A 24,433-nucleotide genomic window follows, 5' to 3' on the forward strand; every position below is an offset into this window, starting at 1 on the left:
CTGCACACATACAAAATCAATCCACATGGATATCAGTCAACTACTCAAAAAAACTTTTTTGAAATCTGCAAAGGAAAGAATAACCCACAGCATATCTTCAGTCAAATTAAGATGTAAAAGTGAACATAGACACATGGATGACACCAACAAGCAAAAAAACAAAGAATGATGACTGAATTTCAGTCTTCCACAGCAAAGACAGAGGGTGTACGAAAGAAAAGGCGAAATTTTGGGAAATTGAGGCAGACAGTGCTTAGTAGAAAGCTTTGTTTCTATCACGTTGATACATGTTAAACAACACTGCGTGCCATCCAAACTGAGTACTTTGCAGTCATGAATAGAATTATGTTTTGGGTGGTTGATATTGGTTGGTTCAGCAGGTGGAGGCAGTGGTAAATGGGCTGAGCAGTGAGGTCATCAGTCTTCATTAATAGGGCAGTCCACCTGGAGTTAAAGTGACTTAGCCAGAAATTTGATGAAATTGTGGTAGTACGTAGGACACAAAATATTGATGCTTACCACACGAAATAATTTAAAGAGAAAGTATAGGGGTAGGGCCAATCTGAAGGTCACAGTGCAACCCCCCCCCCCCCCCCTCTGTGCCTATCTGCAGCAAGAGAAACTTCATCACATCTGCCCCCCCCCCAACCCAATGTGAAGCTGAGAGAGTAATGGAATAAATAATTTATTCTAACCAGGAGGTCTGTAACAGTAAAAGTGAGAAGGTTAAAAATGTAATGAACACTAGTAGATTCGACAATACAGGTGGGAATAGCACCGACTCTCAGAGGAAGCATAAAAATATGTTCACATAATCTCTGTCATCACCTTGTGTCAAGGATAAAGGATCTTGAATATCTTGTCCCCTTCAGAGTACTGTGTGAAGGGGCACTTCTAAAAAAGAAAACCAGGACGTAGCAGGAACACAACAGTTGATGGCACCTATCAGTTAATAATAATAATAAAAAGAGAAACGAGTACAAGAGTGGTGGACAGGCCTGACACCATAAATCCAACCGCAACCCCAACCATTCTGCCCCTGCCCAGATTTCACAATAAAAATAACTTTCTTGGAGGAAACAATGAACCAGTTAACTGACTGTACATTGTCCCCCAACATCAGAAGCAAAAAATCTGGAAGACAACACTTGTGGAAGAGAAGGCGGGCAACCCCCCAGAATTTCAGCCACAGTCTACAAGGCTTCGCAGCCACAAATGGTAGGTGGTTCATTACATAAGGTTATGAGTTAATCCGGTATGATCAATGAGGCCATGACAAGGGGCAGTGGGTTTCTTCCAGGAGAGGAATGGTATGAGGACCGCCACACAGCCATTATAGCGCATTTAAAATTAGTTGCAACTTTTGACATTTGGCTCAACAGATGGGACACGACGCTGTTGCCCAGTTAACACAACAGCGAGCCAGCTTTCCCCTACAATGCTGCCAGCAGTTTGGTTGGTAAACCAACCCTGTTGCCGTGACAGACATTAAAATATCACGTGCTGTCGTGCTTAATGTGCTTCCGCATTCGTTAGCTCTCTTTGTGAAGTGTTATTTTCTGTCACTGAAGTGTTCTTCAGTGCTCAAGTGTTGTGCATGAGTGTTTTTGTGTCGGCGTTGCGTTGATAGTAGCAGTGCAGCATGTCTGAACATAAGATTAGCAGTAAAAGAGGTCATCCGAGAACACGTTCACCAGCTGTGAAGATAATGAGCTGTGGAAAGGGAATTCCAATCCGTGGCCGAGGTTACAAATTTGTGTGCTCTACGCACAGTTATTCTGAACTGGAGTGCAATGCAGCAGCACATTTTAGATGTTATGAGAGGGATGGACAGAACAGCTGCTGCATTGAACATCCAGCGATCTACAGTGCTGAGAATTGGCAAGAGGGAGGAAAGAAAGGAAGGCGTGATTGAAGGAGCAACACCAGCTCATTCTTTATTAGAAACTCCAGGCACAAAAATATGGTATGACATACCTGTAACTAAGATTGACGCATTCCAGCAGGATGCAATTCGAGACATGTACGCTTATTATCAGTGCAAGGAATATCCTACTTTAAACAAACTTCTTTTCAGCCTCAAAGAAGCAGAGACGTTTGAGGGGAGTAGGTCCATCACTTCTAAACTGTTTACACGAGCTTGGTTTCCAGCACGAAAAGTTTTCATCTCTGATATTTATTATCGAGAGAAGTGGCATAGTGGCATGGTGAGGCCGATATCTGCATGCAGTGAGGAGCATTTCATTCGAAGATATTATGTAGTTGGACGAGACGTGGGTTAATGCACATCACAAGCTGACAAAGGGGTGGACAGATTGCACAGCACAATGAAAGACGAAAGCAACGATAGGCAAGGGTGGCAGGGTAATTGTCCCCCATGCTGGCTCCGCTTGTGGTTTTGTTTCAAACTGTTTATTGCTGCTACGTTCTACGAAGCAAGGCGATTATCGTGAGGAAATGAATACCGAAGTTTTCACGAAGTGGGTTTCTGATGTTCTGCTACAGAATATTCCTCCAAATATGACAATAGCAATGGAAGATGCGTCATACAACTCTCTTGTGATAGATAAAGCTCTGACCATACAGTAGAGGAATGCAGATATTTTGCTCTGAGTGCAAAGGTATGTTCCATTGGATAAAGTTGAACCTGGCATGAATAAGGCATATTTAACCAAACTTTTAGCACTTTATTAGCCGGAAACTCCACACTAGCAGATCGACGAACTGGTTACCGATAAAGGGCATAATGTAATCAGACTTCCTCCATACCTTACTCATTTAAATCCTATTGAGAATCTGTGGGTGCAGATGAAAGGTAGTGTGGGGGGCAAAAAAAGCTTACGTTCAGTGAGGCTGAAATGCTGGCAAAAGAAGCCGTTGCAAGTGTTGCCCCACAGGATTGATCTCGAGTTAGGAGACCTGGATTCATGAAGGACTGCGGGAAAAAAGAGATTGAAGAGACAGTAATTTCAGTTGGCACCAGTACCAGTTCTAAGGAAGAGGACAGTGACAGTTCTTCCTTTGGAGTCGCTCCACTACACCATACTCTTGAGTATGTATATAAGATTCATTGATTTAACTTCTCTGTTCATTACTGTTGTTTCTTTATCACCAAAGAAGGTTTGCCTCATGGCCGCTAACATTTGCAATGTACGGTAACATGTGCAATGTACGGTAACATGTGCAATGTACGGTAACATGTGCAATGTACGGTAACATGTGCAATGTACGGTAACATGTGCAATGTACGGTAACATGTGCAATGTACGGTAACATGTGCAATGTACGGTAACATGTGCAATGTACGGTAACATTTGCAATGTACGGTAACATTTGCAATGTACGGAAGGCACGGCTTTATTGTCAGCCGGTGATGCATTTGGCACACACTGGTAACTATGCTTCCCCTACTCGCCCTTTGCAGTACTCTCAAAAGTCGCAACTAATTTTAAACACACTCTAGTCTCCTCAATAGTGAGGAGTTAATTACAGAGGACACTAGCTCAGCAGACAGTGTACCACCTCGGTGTGAGAAGAAGTCGCACAAACAAATCCCAAGTATAGATCTTATATGAACCATGCACCAACAAATACACACCTACAGTCATCAAAGTGAATGCTGAGCAAGTAATTGCTTCTCTAGTCAACAAGTCTGCCACTTCTTTCCCTGGGGCACCCACAACTTGTGACGCAGAGAAAGAGTGTGGAGGTAGTATGACCAAGGTGAGGGAGGCCGTCATGTGCAGCAGATATCAATCAGTAGCCAGGAGAATATTCACTGAGTCACTATAAATTAAAATGAGGTTGAGGTAAGTCTATCACATGGCTCTGGTAATGGCTAACAGCTCTCCTGAGGAAACACTACATGTTCATGGCGCTGAATGTTGTTCCTGATCCGCATGGGGCATAAAATCATATCCTGTTCTAGCCATAGTTCTAGAGCTGGCAGTGTAGATGATAGAAGCACTCTAATACTTCTGAAGATATGATAGAAGTTGCTGAAATGTCATGGAATGACAAACTTTAGGTACTGGAAATAGATCAGTCCTAACTTGTGGCCTGTGTACAAACCAAGGAGTAATTCGTGCAAATATACAGGGAGCATGTTCTACAAAGAGTAGGCAGAAGTTCCAGCAAGGGTCTTGAGGCGCAGTCCAACTGGGAAACCTGCTCGAGGGTGTCAGGAACAAGCAGCATGAAGACAGAATTTGGTGAGTCTGATGATTAGGAAATTGTTGTATAGTGATTGTATAGATGAGCAAGAGTTGGAACCATCAGGATTGAATAGGTAGTACTTCTGGTACCCCTATCTGATCCCTCCTTCCCCGTTCCATTCACGAATGGCCTGTGTGAAGAATGATTGTTGGTAAACCTCTGTACTAGACTAGCTCTAATTCCTCGAATTTTCTCATTTTGTGAGACATGTGTAGTCTTATTCTTCCCGGACTATATTCTCTAAGAATTTCGATATTAAACCACTCTGTGATATTAAACACCCCTCTTGTATAGTCTGGCACTGGAGTTTAGTTTGCTCCGGATGGTTGCTAGTAGATATTTTACAGATGGTGTACTGGGTCCAATAATTTCAAAGCCAAAGGTGTAGCTGAGCCATATATGCCTGGCAACCTCAGAAAGATGGAGGCTCATAAGGTGAGTATTCGTAAAGAGGCTAACCAGTCTCTACAAATTTGGTTGTTCAAACAGCGGGAAGACATGGTATTTAAACCACTGCATTGGCAGTAGGTAGTTGTCAACGTCATGGTCTACTGGGACTTTGATGAAGTGTCCGGTGGGCCTTGTACAAAGCGGACACTTTGCTTCGCCAACTTTTCGTGAAATTCCTCATCCATACACTCTGTTAAGACCCACCAGGCAAAAAGTAAACCCAGGGTGGCTACTCAAACTTGGACAAAAAAAGAGAGAGAGATCCAGAGAATTACAGGTGTGTCGTGTGGAAGATGGTGTCAAGAAGTTCCTGATAAATTAATGGTGATGAGTGAGGAGTGGAACAATATATCACAATAATTTTTCTTTCCTCTTCACTGACCTATATTCCAGCCAATACGTAGTAGCTTAACCACAGCTTTTAAAACATCAATAATTTATATAGAATGATTTTCATGTAATTAACACACTTCAAGATGCTAAGGATTTTAAAATTTGTGATTTATAAACTCAATAAAATTCATTTTCAACACTGGGTAAAAACGAACTATTCCCTTGGTTAATTTGTGAAAGTTTCCAGACTGCTTCTCGTAAAATGCAATTCCCTAAGAATCTCACATTTTCCAGAAGAATTGTCCCTCTTAAACCCATTACTGTGTTCAGCCTTTAATGGAGTAACCAGTACATCACAAAGTTTTTAACACACGAGTGTAAACTTGAAACTTTTCCATGGTATTACACACACACACACACACACACACACACACACACACACGTCTCAGTGACTACATCGTTGAGCCCTTACAAAGGAAATGTACCTAATTATTCAATTCATAATTATGATGATGATGGCGATAAGGGTGAAGATCTCTTCGGAACAGCATGTTGCAAGGCATCCCAGATATGCTCAATAATGTTTGTGTCTGGGGAGTTTGGTGGCCCGTGGCAGTATTCCTGTAGCCACTCTGTAGCAATTGTGGGTGTGTGGGGTGTTGCATCATCCTGCTGGAACTGCCCAAGTCCGCCGGAATGCACAATGGACATGAATGGAAGCAGGTCATCACACGGTATTCTTATATACGTGTCACCTGTTAGTCATATCTAGACCTATCAGGGGTTCCATATCACTCCAACTGCACACACTCCTCACTATTACAGAGCCTCCACCAGCTTGAACAGTCCCCTGCTGACACGGAGGGTTCATGGATTCATGAGCTTCTCTCCATACCCATACATGTCCATCTGCTTGAAACTAGACTCATCTAACCAGGCAACATGTTTCCAGTCATCAACGCAGGCGTAAAGCTTTGTGTCGTGCAGTCATCATGGGTACACGAGTGGGCCTTCAGCTCCGAAAGCCCATATTGATGATGTTTCGATGAATGGTTCGCACACACACACACTTGTTGATGGCCCAGCTTTGGAATCTGCAGAAATTTGCGGAAGGGCTGCACTTCTGTAACATTGGAACGATTCTCTTCAGTCGTTGTCGGTCCTGTTCTTGCAGGATCTTTTTCCAGCTGTTGGAGATTTGATGCTTTACCAGATTCCTGATATTCGTGAATTTGTCAAACAGTAAATTCCCACTACAACTCAGACACTGCATCCCATCCCTCGTAAACTGACTATCACACCACATTCAAACTCACTTAAATCTTGATAACCTGCCATTATAGAAGCAGTAAATGATCTAACAACTGCACCAGACAACTCTTGTCGTGTATAGGTGTTGGCAACCACAGCTCTGTATTCTGACCGTTTACGTATCTCTGTATTTGAATACACGCGCCTATACCAGTTTCTTTGGCACTTCAGTTTTAATAATAATAATAATAATAATATTTCCAATCACACACTCTTGGAAAAGGGAAAATTATAGATCTGATGGCCACTATCATAGGTAGATTGCGTGAATATTTAATAAGTTGGTTACTTTATACACAAAATTTCTAATAAAATATTAATTTCTGTCAGTATTCAAGACTTGTCAATGTGTTGCCGAGATACAGGACCACTGGATGGTGATGTCAAAATAAATTCAACAGGCAGCAATCATACCGATTAAGGGAGTCACACAATGGTGTATATCGTTAGAAAAAGTCCCCCCCCCCACCCACCCTCCTCCACTATCAGCCACCCAAAGTGGTACCCGACTGGTAGCACAGTGGAGTAGCTAACCTAGGTGCCGGGGGAGCTTCCTATGCCGCTCTGCCTAAATATCCACATGACAGGTCGGCACAGGCACAACCTCCCCTCTTACGATGGCTTCAGGAACTTTTTTTACTTGTGAGGACATCCCACTGTGTATCTACCAAGGCAATAAAGCCATGGAGACTCGCTCTCTGGACCTAATTTTGCTCCCAGTTCTCTGTGAACAGACTGCATGCCTCTCACTGATGCTGCACATAGGAGTCGCCGTGCTCACTGCCCTCTGATCTCTCATTATCAACTATACTCTCACCTTCCTCTCAAGATGGTTTCCCACGTTTTACTAGTTAGGATTCTCTGAAGGCACATGTTCACTAGCAAGTAACTTTCACAAGGAACTTCTGCAAGCACTTGCTGAAGTGTTTACATTAGAAAAAAAAAAAAAGGTTGGGCAAGGTAACTTCTACTAGTCGCTTGGGCAAGTTAATTTCTGGAACTTTCTGCAAGCTCCCTCAGAAGTGTTTGCGCTAGTCTCTCGAGGTGAGATAGGGAAGTGGTTGTTACACTTTTGTAGTTAAAAACCAGAGCAGCCCCCATCGTTGTTGCATTATTTGTAATGAAGAAAAAAACCTGAGCAACAAAACAGAGCTGCCCCCATTGTTGTATTATTATTATTATTTGTACTGAAGAAAAAAATCTGAGCAACAGAAAAAAGTGAGTGAAGAAATGGGAAAACAGGCATATCTATGTAAGTTATTGCGAAACACTTTTCAATGAACAAAAATCAGAGAACTCCAGTCAGATTAAAAACTTCACGAGAATTTTGTATGAAAGTTTCAAAAATCTCGTCTATTGTATAATAAAATATTCGAAAACAGGACCAAAAAGAGCTGCAAGCTGTGTCACCATGAGATAGCCTTTTAATAACTCTTAATTTTCGCAAATGTTTATTACTTTTATTAAATTTCTGTCCAACCATCTTTACGCCATTCTAATTATTGACACTGACATTTTCGTATCGGCATTCAACACACGAAACTCCCAGAAGATTGCAAGTGCCTGCAGCAAGATGCTAGGAAATGTTTCCACTAACTTGCGGAAGCTGCTTCTGCAAGCTGACAAACCTTATGGTCGTCAACCTGCTGGGGGCGTTTCCACTTTAAAGAACTTGCAGTAGCAGCTTCTCCAAGTGACTTGCAGAAGTTTACTTGTAAGTGGACACACACCTATAGGGCTGCACCAACATTTATTTCTTGTTTCATAATTTATCCCTTATCTTCTGACTGCTGTGGAGGACTGGATAAACAACAATCTTACATAGTAGACAGTTGTCATCCTGTGCTGTGAAGACAATCTTCTATTTTCCTTTGGTTAAATGGTCAATACATTAATACTAAATTGCCTTTCTGTCACGTGTTTGTGGTTTCGTCCCTTAGTCTACAAGCTGATATGACAAAGACCTGCTGTAAGTTCGATCTTCAATGCACCACAGTCTAGTACTGCATGCTGTAAAACAAAATCGCAAAAATTTGCGGATGGCCATATGTGCAATCTCTGCTTGCTCATCATAAATTGGCTCATGAACACCACCGACCACCATTATTCTGTATCTTTACTGGTGATGAAAAATGGTGTCTTTATGTGAACATAAGCTAAAGAAAGGGACAGTTGAGTCCCAACAAAGGAGCAACTCCCTGTACAAAGACCTGTGCACATCCACAAAAGATAATGTTATGCATCTGGCGAAACAGCGAGTTTTTTGTACCACAAATTGCTTCCCAAAGGTATAACCGTCACTTCTGACGTTTACTGCCAACAACTGAGACATCTCACAGACGCAGTCCAAGAACGACAACCAGAAAGACTGCGTGAAGCAATGCTACTCCACAATAATGCTCGAGCGCATTCTGCTCCACTGATAAGAAACACTATACAGGAGTTGGGTTGGGAAGTCATTCCGCAGCCACCTTATTCACCTTACATTGCACCCTCAGATTTTCACCTCACCTGCTCTCTATCAAACAACATTTAAGGAACTTCCTTTCCAAATGAAAATGTGCTCTGAACATGGGTCAATGAATTCTTCACCTCAAAGCCAAGTATTTCTACAGTCATGGAATCGAAAAGTTACCTCAGCATGGGCAGACTGTGAAACAGTGAAGGAGAATATATTATTGATGACTCAAGTCTCTGTCATACGTGTCTGTTGTGTTTATTAAACCAAACAGAAAAATCCTACAAACTTAAGCACTGACTCAACAGATAGAAAGGACCTTTCATCAGTCGAGTACAAACCAGTATCGGAGGGGATAAGTTTCCACAGTTGGCCCTATTTTGCTTTCCTCCCACAGCATGCCCAGACAGAGAAAGCTGCTAGGGTCATAACAATCTGCATTTTAAGAATTTCAGCGAGTCTGAAGAGACTGCCAGAGGCTCGCAGCCACCAGGTGGCAACCCAGGTTTTTTAGCTGCACCAAGAATATCTGCCACCATGTTGCCTACTCTGAATTACGGCTCTCCCCAGGGGTGCCACCTAGCCACACAGCAGTGGCCACCTGGCTTCAGTCACTGCCCGACGTCCCAGTGGCCCCAAACAGGTAGCCACCCATTTCCTGGCATAAGCAAACAGGTAACAGCATTTATCATTGACAGAGTATTCCTTTCTCTGCCTCGGGGGCTATCACCGTATGGTTATCTGACAACCTTCCACAGGGACTGGGTTCAACACTGGGCACCGGGCGACCCTCCCCATATGGCCTACACTTTTGTAGACAATTTGAAAAGGGAGGGGTCAATCCTGGAAGTGGGGCATTACACGAGTCAACTGAAATAAATGGTGTAATTGGGCAGATAAAAAATCTACTCACCAAGCAGAGGGTGTGTGTGTGTGTGTGTGTGTGTGTTCTGCCGCCACTTGATGAGTAGATTTTTTATCTATCCAATTAAATAATTGATTGTTTTCACTGAAGTAACTGGTGTGAAATAAATAAAATTTGGAAAGTCGTAATTGACATCCTACAAACGAGCTAAGTTAGGTTGTCAATAGGGAATTTGTCCTAGAGACCAAGTCGGAGAAAAGATATAGCTGGAGAGTGGTTTATTCCCAAAGGAAATCAGGCACTGTTTTCATAAATATCAAACAGACATGTCCCAGCATACAGTTTAAATTGTTACAAGATATAGCTGGAGAGTGGTTTATTCCCAAAGGAAATCAGGCACTGTTTTCATAAATATCAAACAGACATGTCCCAGCATACAGTTTAAATTGTTACAATTGCTCCAGTCATTTACCTATTTCCATTTCCTCACACTCTTCACCCCAGTTTCTTATAGAAATAATTCTGCCTGTGGCTTTATTAGTGTTTTTGCTTTTGATGCAACTGCTATGTATCTTTTGATATCATACAAATGCTTAATTAATACCTGTTGTAAACAGAAAACAATATAAAAAAATCATAGGAGTACTGAATGATACTCACTCATGTTATTTATAGGTGTCGAGAAAACTGGTTGGCATATAGGTTTTATGACCCCACCAGGACCTTCTATAAATGCTTCAAAGCATAATGTCACACTGTTCAGATTCATTCTTTTGGCTTCGGACTCTGCCTCAGCTCTTATCTGAAAAGCAAATAAGCAAAATGTTTATAGAAAAAAAAATATGTTCAAGAGGAGTGAATTATTCACATATTAGGGGGTTAGCATAAAAACAGTGTCACTAAACTGTTTCAACATAAAAATGACTACTTAGGAAAGGTCAATGGTATCTGTTATAAGATAACTGTGTCATATTTAACACACCCTTTATTGCAACTCCTTACTTAAGAAATGTAAAGAACTCTTTTATTGAATCATATGTTTGCAAATTAAATTCTCAGTAAAAATAGTAACTTTAAGAACTTGTTTAAAATTTACAAACATACAGAGAACATTTACACAGGATGCAAAAAAAAAGAAGGATGTCATTCTTCAGACATTTGGCTAGAGTTCATGATGACGGCCTGACAAAACAAATATTTAGTAAAACTATGAAGATGAAAGGACAACCAGCATGGTTTACACAGACACTAAATGACCTCAAAGAAGCAATATCAACATATTGAAAACATCAACATAAGGATAATTAACAATCATTTATTCAGAAACAAAATCCAGAAACTGACCTTCCAGGATGGGGGGCAGCCTCACAATGTTAAACAGTTCCAAAATCAGAGATCAGAACGTATGAAATGAATGTGGGCGAAGAGAGAGAAGAATGTCTGCAGCAAGAATTTAAATATTCATTTAAGACAGGGTGTATACACCTCATGACAACTGGGAAATCCAGGAAAAAAAAACCCAGAATTTTTTCATCCCAGAGAAAACCGGGAAAAATCTGGGAATTTTTTTATTGTTTTAGTTTTCAGTTAAATTTTTGTAATTTTGACTGATAGAAACTGATACTATAACAAAGAGTAACTTTAGCCTGCTACTGCAGACTAAAACTGCAGAAATAGAACATAAATGAGAGAAAAACACAAAAATGAAATTTAAATTACAAAGAAACTGCACTATTTACAACAGAAGACAGTGCACAAACAAGCGTCTACTGACAACTAAAGGCTTTAGGACGAAAACTATGCAATACTTCATACACTCCTGGAAATTGAAATAAGAACACCGTGAATTCATTGTCCCAGGAAGGGGAAACTTTATTGACACATTCCTGGGGTCAGATACATCACATGATCACACTGACAGAACCACAGGCACATAGACACAGGCAACAGAGCATGCACAATGTCGGCACTAGTACAGTGTATATCCACCTTTCGCAGCAATGCAGGCTGCTATTCTCCCATGGAGACGATCGTAGAGATGCTGGATGTAGTCCTGTGGAACGGCTTGCCATGCCATTTCCACCTGGCGCCTCAGTTGGACCAGCGTTCGTGCTGGACGTGCAGACCGCGTGAGACGACGCTTCATCCAGTCCCAAACATGCTCAATGGGGGACAGATCCGGAGATCTTGCTGGCCAGGGTAGTTGACGTACACCTTCTAGAGCACGTTGGGTGGCACGGGATACATGCGGACGTGCATTGTCCTGTTGGAACAGCAAGTTCCCTTGCCGGTCTAGGAATGGTAGAACGATGGGTTCGATGACGGTTTGGATGTAGCGTGCACTATTCAGTGTCCCCTCGACGATCACCAGTGGTGTATGGCCAGTGTAGGAGATCGCTCCCCACACCATGATGCCGGGTGTTGGCCCTGTGTGCCTCGGTCGTATGCAGTCCTGATTGTGGCGCTCACCTGCACGGCGCCAAACACGCATACGACCATCATTGGCACCAAGGCAGAAGCGACTCTCATCGCTGAAGACGACACGTCTCCATTCGTCCCTCCATTCACTCCTGTCGCGACACCACTGGAGGCGGGCTGCACGATGTTGGGGCGTGAGCGGAAGACGGCCTAACGGTGTGCGGGACCGTAGCCCAGCTTCATGGAGACGGTTGCGAATGGTCCTCGCCGATACCCCAGGAGCAACAGTGTCCCTAATTTGCTGGGAAGTGGCGGTGCGGTCCCCTATGGCACTGCGTAGGATCCTACGGTCTTGGAGTGCATCCGTGCGTCGCTGCGGTCCGGTCCCAGGTCGACGGGCACGTGCACCTTCCGCCGACCACTGGCGACAACATCGATGTACTGTGGAGACCTCACGCCCCACGTGTTGAGCAATTCTGCGGTACGTCCACCCGGCCTCCAGCATGCCCACTATACGCCCTCGCTCAAAGTCCGTCAACTGCACATACGGTTCACGTCCACGCTGATGCGGCATGCTACCAGTGTTAAAGACTGCGATGGAGCTCCGTATGCCACGGCAAACTGGCTGACACTGACGGCGACGGTGCACAAATGCTGCGCAGCTAGCGCCATTCGACGGCCAACACCGCGGTTCCTGGTGTGTCCGCTGTGCCGTGCGTGTGATCATTGCTTGTACAGCCCTCTCGCAGTGTCCGGAGCAAGTATGGTGGGTCTGACACACCGGTGTCAATGTGTTCTTTTTTCCATTTCCAGGAGTGTAACAAAAGATTGCTTTTGATGAGCATGACATCACAACTGCTTACATGAGTTTCATTTGAGCAGCTGCAACGGGCACACGCACATGTGCAGAGCTTAAGTCGCGTGATGCTGGCAGGAAAATTTTTTCTATCGTGCCACAGTTGCTGGATACACACAGAGCAGTTCAAGTCAGAGGGGGGAAGGAGGTGGAGCAGCCTCTAAGTGACCTGTGTTTTTGTTTTGTGCTTTTTGCTGTTTTTTCTTCATTTACAGCACTTGTATCAAACAAAAACAAAACAAATTTCTCTGGCTGGGAGCTATTAAGTGAAGTGAAACATAAACAAAATAGGCTAAAATATGTTATTAGTTTCAGTTTTCTGATTTTATTTGCACAATACTGACAACCAAGGATTAATTGTCTTGCTGGTTGAAGCAGTTATTTTCATCTTCTGGCACCTACGACGTAATGCCAAATAACAAAACAAACACGAGATAATACATACTTGTACTCCAAGAAAATTCGCATCCCAGAAACCATGCTAAAAAGCTTAATACCAGGTAGGGGACTACTTTAGTATGAACCTGGACATACAAATGTGCACTTTAAGCCGAATTATGCATTTTAGTACGGTTTATAAAATTCTTCATCTGCATGGCGACACTCTGCAAATCACATTTTAGTGCCTCGCAGAGGTTCCTCAAACCACCTTCACAATTCTCTATTATTCCAATCTCTCATAATGTGCAGAAAGAACGACTACCTGTATCTTTCCGTAAGAGCTCTAATTTCCCTTCTTTTATCGTGGTGATTATTTCTCCCTATGTAGGTTGATGTCAACAAAATATTTTCGCATTTAGAGGAGAAAGTTGGTGATTGGAATTCCGTGAGAAGATTCTGTTGCAACGAAAAACACCTTTTAATGATGTCCAGCCCAAATTCTATACCTCTCTCTCATATTTCGAAATAATAAAAAACGTGCTGCCCTTCGTTGAACTTTTTCGATGTACTCCGTCAACTGTATCTGGTAAGGATCCCACACCGCGCAGCAGTATTCTGAAAGAGTATGGACAAGTGTAGTGTAGGCAGTCTCCTTAGTAGATCTCTGTCTTAAAGGGTGACTCAGGTAAAAAAGAACAAATATTACATTTGAAAGCTTGGCTTTGCTTGTAACTATAATATATGTACATCAATCATTTCCTTTGCCTATTTGTGTGTTCGCATTACATAAAGTGGTGTTGCTGTTGGCTGATTACATCACTTGTCCTATGCTCAGAGTATCTACTGTCACTGGTTGGCGAGATCATGTGACAACGGCTAAGACTGGCCATAAAAGCGCATCGCTATCACAATTTCAGTGCTTCGGAACTGGCATGCTGTATTTGGTGGAATTCGTATTTATACTTATGTAACAAGAAAATACGCTATGTATATTCTGCTGTGCATTAAAGATCTTTGCGAAATACATTGCTTTTTCAGTGTGTTTCCTTTCCTAAATTGCTGTGAAATTCTACGCTGGTGTATAAAACCTTTACCATTCAATGGACTAATAGGTTTTACAGCTCTGAAAGAAAGTATATTGTCAATTAACACTGAAGACATGTATTTTCTCCCTGGAAAAAGTGTTATTTTCACTGGGAAATCCAGGGAAAACCTGTGAATTTCTTTTCCTTATTGTATGTACACCCTGTTGCTCTGCAAATCAAATATATAAATAATAAAATGCAAGACAATATCCATACTGAACTAAGGAACTGGTATGCACAAAGTTAAACATTTATTAAATGTATAAATTCACTGATAGCACAAAAAACTAAAGGATAATCCCAATTACAGAATGATATTTTGACTATCATAATAAAATGAACAATTATGTTTATCAAGATAAGAACATTTCTTCCCTCCTATGCAGAAACCACAAATGTGCAAAAATGACAATGCTGACTTACATGCAGCAATGAGTTTCACTCTTTGTGTTCTTTGTTGTGGCAAAACCTTTTATCAGCTGCCCCTTCGGTGTAGGAAAAAAATGCAAGGTCCACTGCCATGAACAGTGTAAAATGTGTGTAATTTGTAATGGCACAATGTCAAATGCACCTCATTTGTGATTTTGGTGTTCCATTAAGAACTTTTAATGCATTGTGCAAACATGAATGTGCTACATCCACTGATTAAATTCTTATGTGTGATTACAATCACATATATTTCATTATTTACTTTGCCTTGTTCTTACCAATGTGACTGATAACACTTCAGCTGTTCGTTCTAAAAGTGCAGTTCATGATACACACTGTTCCTGCTGAACAAAAATGTATTTCAACAATGTAGCCGAGAAAACGACCCAAATACTGATCCACAAGCCGTTCTGAACACTCCAAAGGGACATATGACCAACTATTCTGAGAAAACCAGCTGTGTATAATTTGACACCACAGTCCCAGAAATCAAGACAGCACTTGGGAATGAATATATATGGTAAAAGAGGATTGAAGGAAATTGCAACACATGCCTATAGGTACATCACAGCACAATCGAAAATTACACAAAGGAGGATGATGTGAGATGGATGAGCGAGTCAATACAAGGATTCTGTTTTCATGTCTGTTTGTGTCTATGTGTACTGGTCCACCATACAAGAGCCATCTAAACTTACAGTCAACTGATCACACATTGTCTGACAGTTTAATAACAAAATTTAGGAAAATGCTTAGGACACAGACTGTTCCACTCTCAGATCGAAAAGCAATGCAGAAATACCAACAGGGAAAAGGTGAAAATTCATATATCTACAAACAGATCAATGCATGAAACATACAACTTCCACTGCCATACCTCAGCAAAAGATCTTGCTGAGAAACGAGAAAATTCTGGTACTACTTAAAATTGCTAAGTGGGTCAAAGGCTTCTGTAGATTCACTTGTCAACTAGTCTGGGAGGTGGCAATAGAAGACAGCAAAAGTAAAGCTGCAGTTTAAAATTTCACATTTAAGAAATCATTAACACAGGAGAATCGTACAAACATGCCGCCATCTGACTGTCGCACAGACTCGAGCATGGAGGACAGAGAAATAGGCATCCCTGGCATAGACAAGCCACTGGAAAATTTGAATACAAGTAAGCTGCCAGGTCGAGATGGAACCTCAGTTTCGTTTTTAGAAGGAGTACTCTGCAATGCTGGTCCCTTACTTAGGTTTCATTTATCACAAAGCTATCGTCCAACGAGTCCCAAGCAACTGGAAAAAAGTGCAGGTGACTATTGCATACAAGAAGGGTAAAAGAACGGAACTGCAAAGTTGCAGACTAATAACCTTAACATTGGTTTGCTGCAAAATTCTAGCACTTATTGTGAGTTTGAATACAATAAATTTCTACAAGACAGGACAGCAATTGTGCACAAATTAGCATTGTTTTAGATAGCGTTACATGTTCAAAACTTGGCTTGCCCTTTCCTCAGATGAGGAAAGAACAAAGGACAACATGCAGATTCAGCATACCCAGATTTTTTTTTTTTTAAATAAGTGTCCCACTGCAGACTGTAAGCAAAGGTCTGAGGATACAGAAAAGTTTACAAACTAAGTAAGAGAATCCACTATGCTGCTCTCGATGGGATGTGTTAAGCAAAGACAAGGGTACCGTCAGGAGTGCTCTACGGAAGTGTGACAGGAAAATAAATGACTGGCGGACATGGTGAGCAGCTACCTATGACTGTTTCCTGATGATGGTGTAAGTATCTTCATCAAGTGACTCTAGAAGGATACAGGATATCTTGGACACAATTATTATTTGGCTTGATGAATGTCCACTTGCCATAAATACTGAATAATGTTAGTTGACACAGATGAATAGGAAAAAACAATCCTGTAATGTTCGAATACAGTGTCTGTGGTGTGCTGCTTGACAGAGTCACATCAAGTATCTATTCATAATAATAGGGTAGTAGAATAGGTAAAGTGAATGGTAGACAGGCTTTGAGGGAAAATTTTAGGAAAGTGTAGCTCATCTATAAATGAGACCATATATAGAACACCAGCGTGACCCATTCTTAAGTATTGTTATTCAGAGGTTTGCAACTAGATTTGTCACTGTTGGGTTCGATCAACACATGAGTATTACAGCGATGCTTTGTGATCTCAAATGGCAAACCCTGGAGGGAAAACAAACATTCTTTTTGCGGAACACTTCTGAGAAAATGTAGAGAATTCGCATTTGCTGCTGATTGCTGAACGATTCTGCTGGCACCAATTTACATTTGCGTAAGTACACAACAGATACACAGAATGAGGGAGGAAGATTACTATTATTATCTTTACTTTCTCAGACGTTAAGTCTGGTTAAGAATGGAATGACGCGGACCTTTATCAAGCGTCACTTTCTTTTTGCTGTACGGTACATGTTATATTGCATTTAGGAACTTTCGGGTAATTGAACATGTATCAATAATTACGGATTTCTGTAATTGTATATATATGCTGTATTGCATTGATGTATTGGTGGATATTGTGTGGTATGACTCCTGTAGTTGATAGTATAATTGGTATGATGTCAACTTTATCCTGATGCCACATGTCTTAGACTTCCTCAGCCAGTTGGATGTATTTTTCAATTTTTTCTCCTGTTTTCTTTTGTATATTTGTTGTATTGGGTATGGATATTTCGATTAGTTGTGTTAATTTCTTCTTTTTATTGGTGAGTATGATATCAGGTTTGTTATGTGGCGTTGTTTTATCTGTTATAATGGTTCTGTTCCAGTATAATTTGTATTCATCATTCTCCAGTACATTTTGTGGTGCATACTTGTATGTAGGAACGTGTTGTTTTATAAGTTTATGTTGTAAGGCAAGCTGTTGATGTATTATTTTTGCGACATTGTCATGTCTTCTGGGGTATTCTGTATTTGCTAGTATTGTACATCCGCTTGTGATGTGATCTACTGTTTCTACACTCCTGGAAATTGAAATAAGAACACCGGGAATTCATTGTCCCAGGAAGGGGAAACTTTATTGACGCATTCCTGGGGTCAGATACATCACATGATCACACTGATAGAACCACAGGCACATAGACACAGGCAACAGAGCATGCACAATGTCGGCACTAGTACAGTGTATATCCACCTTTCGCAGCAATGCAGGCTGCTATTCTCCCATGGAGACGATCATAGAGATGCTGGATGTAGTCCTGTGGAACGGCTTGCCATGCCATTTCCACCTGGTGCCTCAGTTGGACCAGCGTTCGTGCTGGACGTGCAGACCGCGTGAGACGACGCTTCATCCAGTCCAAAACATGCTCAATGGGGGACAGATCCGGAGATCTTGCTGGCCAGGGTAGTTGACGTACACCTTCTAGAGCACGTTGGGTGGCACGGGATACATGCGGACGTGCATTGTCCTGTTGGAACAGCAAGTTCCCTTGCCGGTCTAGGAATGGTAGAACGATGGGTTCGATGACGGTTTGGATGTACCGTGCACTATTCAGTGTCCCCTCGACGATCACCAGTGGTGTACGGCCAGTGTAGGAGATCGCTCCCCACACCATGATGCCGGGTGTTGGCCCTGTGTGCCTCGGTCATATGCAGTCCTGATTGTGGCGCTCACCTGCACGGCGCCAAACACACATACGACCATCATTGGCACCAAGGCAGAAGCGACTCTCATCGCTGTAGACGACACGTCTCCATTCGTCCCTCCATTCACGCCTGTCGCGACACCACTGGAGGCGGGCTGCACGATGTTGGGGCGTGAGCGGAAGACGGCCTAACGGTGTGCGGGACCGTAGCCCAGCTTCATGGAGACGGTTGCGAATGGTCCTCGCCGATACCCCACGAGCAACAGTGTCCCCAATTTGCTGGGAAGTGGCGGTGCGGTCCCCTACGGCACTGCGTAGGATCCTACGGTCTTGGCGTGCATCCGTGCGTCGCTGCGGTCCGGTCCCAGGTCGACGGGCACGTGCACCTTCCGCCGACCACTGGCGACAACATCGATGTACTGTGGAGACCTCACGCCCCACGTGTTGAGCAATTCGGCGGTACGTCCACCCGGCCTCCCGCATGCCCACTATACGCCCTCGCTCAAAGTCCGTCAACTGCACATACGGTTCACGTCCACGCTGTCGCGGCATGCTACCAGTGTTAAAGACTGCGATGGAGCTCCGCATGCCACGGCAAACTGGCTGACACTGACGGCGGCGGTGCACAAATGCTGCGCAGCTAGCGCCATTCGTCGGCCAACACCGCGGTTCCTGTTGTGTCCGCTGTGCCGTGCGTGTGATCATTGCTTGTACAGCCCTCTCGCAGTGTCCGGAGCAAGTATGGTGGGTCTGACACACCGGTGTCAATGTGTTCTTTTTTCCATTTCCAGGAGTGTATTTGTTGTTTACAAAGTCTGCATTTATCTGTTGTGGTATTGGGATCTTTAATAATATGCTTGCTGTAATACCTGGTGTTTATTGTTTGATCCTGTATTGCAATCATGAATCCTTCTGTCTCACTGTATATATTGCCTTTTCTTAGCCATGTGTTGGATGCGTCTTGATCGATGTGTGGCTGTGTTAGATGATACGGGTGCTTGCCATGAAGTGTTTTTTTTTTTCCAATTTACTTTCTTCGTATCTGTTGATGTTATGTGATCTAAAGGGTTGTAGAAGTGGTTATGAAATTGCAGTGGTGTAGCCGATGTATTTATATGAGTGATTGCCTTGTGTATTTTGCTAGTTTCTGCTCGTTCTAGAAAGAATTTTCTTAAATTGTCTACCTGTACATAATGTAGGTTTTTTATGTCGATAAATCCCCTTCCTCCTTCCTTTCTGCTTAATGTGAATCTTTCTGTTGCTGAATGTATGTGATGTATTCTATATTTGTGGCATTGTGATCGTGTAAGTGTATTGAGTGCTTCTAGGTCTGTGTTACTCCATTTCACTACTCCAAATGAGTAGGTCAATATTGGTATGGCATAAGTATTTATAGCTTTTGTCTTGTTTCTTGCTGTCAATTCTGTTTTCAGTATTTTTGTTAGTCTTTGTCTATATTTTTCTTTTAGTTCTTCTTTAATATTTGTATTATCTATTCCTATTTTTTGCCTGTATCCTAGATATTTATAGGCATCTGTTTTATCCATCGCTTCTATGCAGTCGCTGTTATCCAATATGTAATCTTCTTGTTTAGTGTGTTTTCCCTTGACTATGCTATTTTTCTTACATTTGTCTGTTCCAAAAGCCATACTTATATCATTGCTGAATCCTTCTATTATCTTTAGTAATTGGTTGAGTTGTTGATTGGTTGCTGCCAGTAGTTTTAGATCATCCATGTATAGCAAATGTGTGATTTTGTGTGGGTATGTTCCAGTAATATTGTATCCATAATTTGTATTGTTTAGCATGTTGGATAGTGGGTTCAGAGCAAGGCAGAACCAGAAAGGACTTAATGAGTCTCCTTGGTATATACCACGCTTAATCTGTATTGGCTGTGATGTGATATTATTACAGTTTGTTTGGATATTAAGTGTGGTTTTCCAATTTTTCATAACTATGTTTAGGAACTGTATCAATTCAGGATCTACTTTGTATATTTCCAATATCTGTAGTAACCATGAGTGGGGTACACTATCAAAAGCTTTTTGGTAATCAATGTATGCGTAGTGTAGTGACCTTTGTTTAGTTTTAGCTTGATATGTCACCTCTGCATCTATTATCAGTTGCTCTTTGCATCCTCGTTCTCCTTTGCAACAGCCTTTTTGTTCTTCATTTATAATTTTGTTCTGTGTTGTATGTGTCATTAATTTCTGTGTAATGACTGAAGTTAATATTTTGTAGATTGTTGGTAGGCATGTTATGGGGCGATATTTAGCTGGGTTTGCTGTGTCTGCTTGATCTTTAGGTTTCAGATAGGTTATTCCATGTGTAAGTGTATCAGGGAATGTGTATGGGTCTGCAATGTAACTGTTAAATAATTTAGTTAGATGTGAATGTGTTGAGGTGAACTTCTTTAGCCAGAAATTTGCTATTTTATCATTTCCAGGGGCTTTCCAATTGTGCGTAGAATTAATTGCTCGGGTGACTTCATGTTGCAAAATTATCACTTCAGGCATTTGTGGTATCATCTTGTATGAGTCTGTTTCTGCTTGTATCCACCGTGCATGCCTGTTATGTTGTACCGGGTTTGACCATATGTTGCTCCAGAAGTGTTCCATGTCTGTTATGTTTGGTGGATTGCCTATTTTAATGTATGTGTTATCTATTGTCTGGTAAAATTTCTTTTGGTTTGTGTTGAATGTTTGGTTTTGTTTCCTTCTATTTTCACTTTTTTTTGTATCTTCTAAGTCGTTTGGCCAATGCTTGTAACTTCTGCTTCTTTTCATCTAATTGCTCCATTGCTTCTTGTTGTGAGATTTTACCTAACCTTTTTCGTTTTTTGTCTGATATTTCATTTCTTATAAATTGTGTTAGCTGTCCGATGTCTTTTCTCAGTTTTTCTATTCTGATCTGTAGCCTGTGTTGCCATGCTGGTTTTGTGGGTTTCTTCTGTGTGTTGGTTGGTTCTGATCTCTGCCTAGTGTGTATATTTAGTGTAGTGAGTGCTCCTACATAAACCAGTAGTTGTAACTCTTCCATTGTTGTATTTTCATTTATTTTGTTGTGTATGATTGTGTTGATAGTTGTTATTGTTGTTTCGACTTGTGGGTTATTTGGTGGTCTATGCAAGAATGGTCTAATGTCTGTATTTGTGTCTTTGTATTCTATATATGTCAGCTGAAATTTCTCTTCTATATCTAACATGTGTGTCACTTCGTGTTCTATTTGTGCTTGTTCTGGTGGCTGTCTTAAGATGTCGTTTTCCTTTGATTGTTTAATTGATGTGTGTTGTTCTTTGTTTGTTTGCTCTGGGATGTTTGAGTCCATTACTGTGTTTTCTTCTTCTTCTTCTGATTGCACATTATTTTGTTCTAGTATTTGTTGTACTTGTTGTTTGATGTTTTCTAATTCTGACTGGGGTAACCTGTTATTTTTTATTATTACACGGATCTGATCAGCTAGTCGTTGTTCTGTTAAAAATTTTAATTCTGGGTATCTGGTAATAAATGTTGTGTGTACTTGTGATCTGTATCCAGTTGTGTTGGTTCCTAGGTTTGTTGCTTGGTAATAACAGAACATGAGGTGTCGATTAACTTCATCTGACCATCTCATCCTCTGTCTTTGTTTTCCTTCTAGGGTGGTTGCAGGAAGCATATCCTGCAAAACACCTCTATTTGGATTTAAATCATTTTCCAGTTGGCTAGCAGTGTCGTTACCATTGTGGGCGGGCATAGGGTTCAAGCGTCGTCCCCGACCATGACGACGCTTGTCTGAGGCTTCTTTAGTTCTGTCCTGAACCAAGTAATCACACTAAAAGGGGGGTTAGCCCTATTGGTGGTTTGTTCTTTTCGTCGCCTTTTACGACTGGCAGAACATACCGGAGGCCTATTCTTTTCCCGGGCCTCCATTATTATTATTATTATTATCTTTACTTTCTCAGACGTTATTATTATTATTATTATTATTATTATTATTTTACTTCAAGTTATACCATTACAATTAATAAAATAAGAACAGTATGCAACATTATCATTCTAATACTCCTTTACTCTGTGATCGGAGACAGATTTTAATTATCTTTCTTTAGATTAAATCATTAAATTTAATAAACGGTGTATCACACATAAGCTTTCAAGACTCTGTTACTCTGTCATCAATGATTAAAAGTGTACAAAATAACACCTATTTAGCTATTAATAATAATACTTACTTCTGTTTCATCCTTTGTTGGCAAGGATGAAATATTCATGTTATGCTGCCGTAACTGCTCCAATTTTAATGCTCGTTTCTTTTTAAGCAGTTCTTCTGCAATGTGCTTTTTAGCTGTGTGTATGATGCCCATACCTTGGAATCTGAAAAAAAATTTTTGCACTATTAATTATCAGTTATTATACTTGTCCTTCTTTATACACTCTGAGGCATCAAGAAGACGACAAAAGTGTATGTGTGTGCGCATGTGTGTGAGAGAGAAAGGGAGGGGGAGAGGGAGAGGGGGGGGGGCAGTACCAAGAAGCAAAAAAACTGTAGCACTGTCAAGACACACATGTAGAACCTAAAAGTGACACTCTTCCCAGCTTTCCAAACAAAGGTCTTTGTCCACTCCCAATAGTTCTGCTTCACAACTTTGACAGCCATATTTCTCTACACAAACATCTCCGACGATCATTGTCTTGGCATCACTGTACATCACCTTTCCCAACATCCAGGCAACTAAACCCATGACCTCATTCCTGGTAGTAACAACTAACTTACTGACTATATTCTAACACACAATTACTTCCCCTTACCATCCGCAAACAATATTGTGCACTGTATGCACTGTACTGGAACACTAATGGCATGATGTTCAAGGAGTTTTCTACCCATTCAGAATACCGAACCTCTAGCCTGGTACAAGCTCACTGATGTCCATCTGTTTCTTATCAGTTTACATCAATGATCCACTTTCCTGCATGTGGACCTTCATTCCACTGATGGCTCTACACAAAATGCTGTTCACATCAAACCTACCAGTAACAACTCTATATTGACATCTGCCACACTTTCCACCCTAAAAGTCTCTCCAAGAGGGGCCAGTCACCCGTGCACCCGTGGTCACAGCCTATGCAGTGATAAACAGTCCCTCCATCAGTAAGCTTAGGATCCTTTTAAACATCTTATTTCATTCTTCATCTTCAGTGTTGGGCAACCAAGCAGCTATTAAGAGAACAACTGTGAACATAAATAACTTAGAAGCAAATATCCTCAGTGTAGTGACGCAGCTTCTCACTTAAGAAATGCAAGGCTTCCACCCCATATTGTACACCAGTCAGATTCCTTTCACAATATTCTGATACAATGGCTCCATACTTAGCAATCCCATACAATCCCTTGCTCATATAAAGGTAAGTATGCAAAGACTCGAAAATTGCACAAGTCACACAAATACTCTAGAACGGAAATAGGAGCCATCTGCTGAATTACAGACCCATATCTTAACATCTATTTGCAGTAGTATTTTGGAACACACAATGTGCTCTAATATTATGAATCACCTCGAAGAGAACGATTTATTGACAAATAAGACAACACACATTCATAAAATATCATTCTTGTGAAAATACAACTAGCTCTTTATTCCCACAAGATAATAAGTGCTACTGACGTAATTCATGGAAGGTCATCAAATAAAACAGAAGTAATATCTGGCATCGCACAATGAGATGTTATAGGCCCTCTGTTGTTCTTTGATCTACATAAATGATTTAGGAGACAGTCTGAGCACCCCTCCCTGACTGTTTGCAGATGATGCTGTCATTTACTATCATGTTATGTCATCGGATGACCAAATCGAGTTGAAAATGATTTACACAAGATTTCTGTACAGTGCAAAGAGTGGCTACTGACTCTAAATAATGAAAACTGTGAACTCATCCACAAAAGCACTAAAAAGAATCTGCTAATTTCAGTTACATTATAAATCACACAAACCTAAAGCCTGGAAACTCAACTAAATATTTATGGATTACTATTACACATAACT

General features: G+C 41.4%; 1 protein-coding gene across 2 annotated transcripts in view; it reads right to left on the reverse strand.

Annotated features, from left to right (window-relative positions):
* The window catches only part of LOC126243247 (nuclear factor NF-kappa-B p110 subunit), a 99,374-nt gene that overhangs the window by 50,035 nt on the left and 24,906 nt on the right, over positions 1-24,433 (reverse strand). For both annotated transcript variants that reach the window (XM_049948150.1, XM_049948149.1), the window contains exons 5-6: positions 22,622-22,763; positions 10,293-10,434 (exon numbers count right to left, since the gene is read on the reverse strand). In XM_049948150.1, coding sequence (XP_049804107.1) covers positions 10,293-10,434; positions 22,622-22,763 — 284 coding nt within the window. The remainder of the gene's footprint in view (positions 1-10,292; positions 10,435-22,621; positions 22,764-24,433) is intronic.

Source organism: Schistocerca nitens, chromosome 1 (genome assembly GCF_023898315.1).
Source record: "Schistocerca nitens isolate TAMUIC-IGC-003100 chromosome 1, iqSchNite1.1, whole genome shotgun sequence".
Classification (NCBI taxonomy): domain Eukaryota; kingdom Metazoa; phylum Arthropoda; class Insecta; order Orthoptera; family Acrididae; genus Schistocerca; species Schistocerca nitens.